At 29.4% G+C, this 892-nt stretch overlaps 1 protein-coding gene across 1 annotated transcript in view; it reads right to left on the bottom strand.

Annotated features, from left to right (window-relative positions):
• Positions 1-492: 492 nt before the first annotated feature.
• LOC106464771 (synaptic vesicle glycoprotein 2C-like) overlaps positions 493-892 on the bottom strand; it is a 30,279-nt gene continuing 29,879 nt past the window's right edge. The window contains exon 9 of the mRNA XM_022392572.1: positions 493-561. Coding sequence (XP_022248280.1) covers positions 493-561 — 69 coding nt within the window. The remainder of the gene's footprint in view (positions 562-892) is intronic.

Here is an 892-nt window from a genome sequence, read left to right as displayed (position 1 = left end):
TAAAAATCTCATGATTATCTATAAAAATCTGATGATTATCTATAAAAATACCATAATTATCTATAAAAATATCATGATTATCTATAGAAATCTGAGGCTTATCTATAAAAAATATCATGATTATCTATAAAATCTGATGATTACCTATAAAAATCTCATGATTATCTATAAAAATCTCATGATTATCTATAAAAATCTGATGATTATCTATAAAAATCTCATGACTATCTATAAAAATATCATGATTATCTATAGAAATCTGATGATTATCTACAGAAATCTGATGATTATCTATAAAAATCTGACGATTATCTATAGAAATATCATGATTATCTATAGAGATCTGATGATTATCTACAGAAATCTGATGATTATCTATAAAAATCTGATGATTAGCTATAGAAGTTTAGTTATCGTTTTTATGTGGCCACGTTGTAAAAGTGACAGTCAATCCCGCTATTGCGTTAAGAGTAATAGTGTAGGTGACAGGGTTTACTCACTGGTTTGACGTTCTAAATTAGTGATGTCTGTACCTAAGGGCTTTTGACCGGGACAATCAGCCTATAATTCGCATAAGACGTCTTTCAGATTGAAAAATACATATATATATAAAGTTTCCTGATCCGTAATTATTCATCTTATGAATTTTAAGAAATTACGAGTGCCGATAAATAAGAATATATATAAACAACATGTCGACTATACCTGTTATATCCAACAAGGCCTTTCGCGTAATAACATGTCTCATCGGGCCAGCTGTGGTATAACAGACACGGTAATGTTTTCAAATTCTATGACGAGGAACCCACTTTGAGACTAATAATGGCTGGAGACGGCTTGAATGGATAAAGAAGAAAAACTTTAATATAAGTTTAACATAACAGCAAATGTA

The sequence above is a fragment of the Limulus polyphemus genome, unplaced genomic scaffold (genome assembly GCF_000517525.1).
Source record: "Limulus polyphemus unplaced genomic scaffold, Limulus_polyphemus-2.1.2 Scaffold1739, whole genome shotgun sequence".
NCBI classification, from domain to species: Eukaryota; Metazoa; Arthropoda; class Merostomata; order Xiphosura; family Limulidae; genus Limulus; species Limulus polyphemus.
Note: the sequence above shows the minus strand (reverse complement) of the source record. Positions and strands in the feature narration are given on the sequence as shown.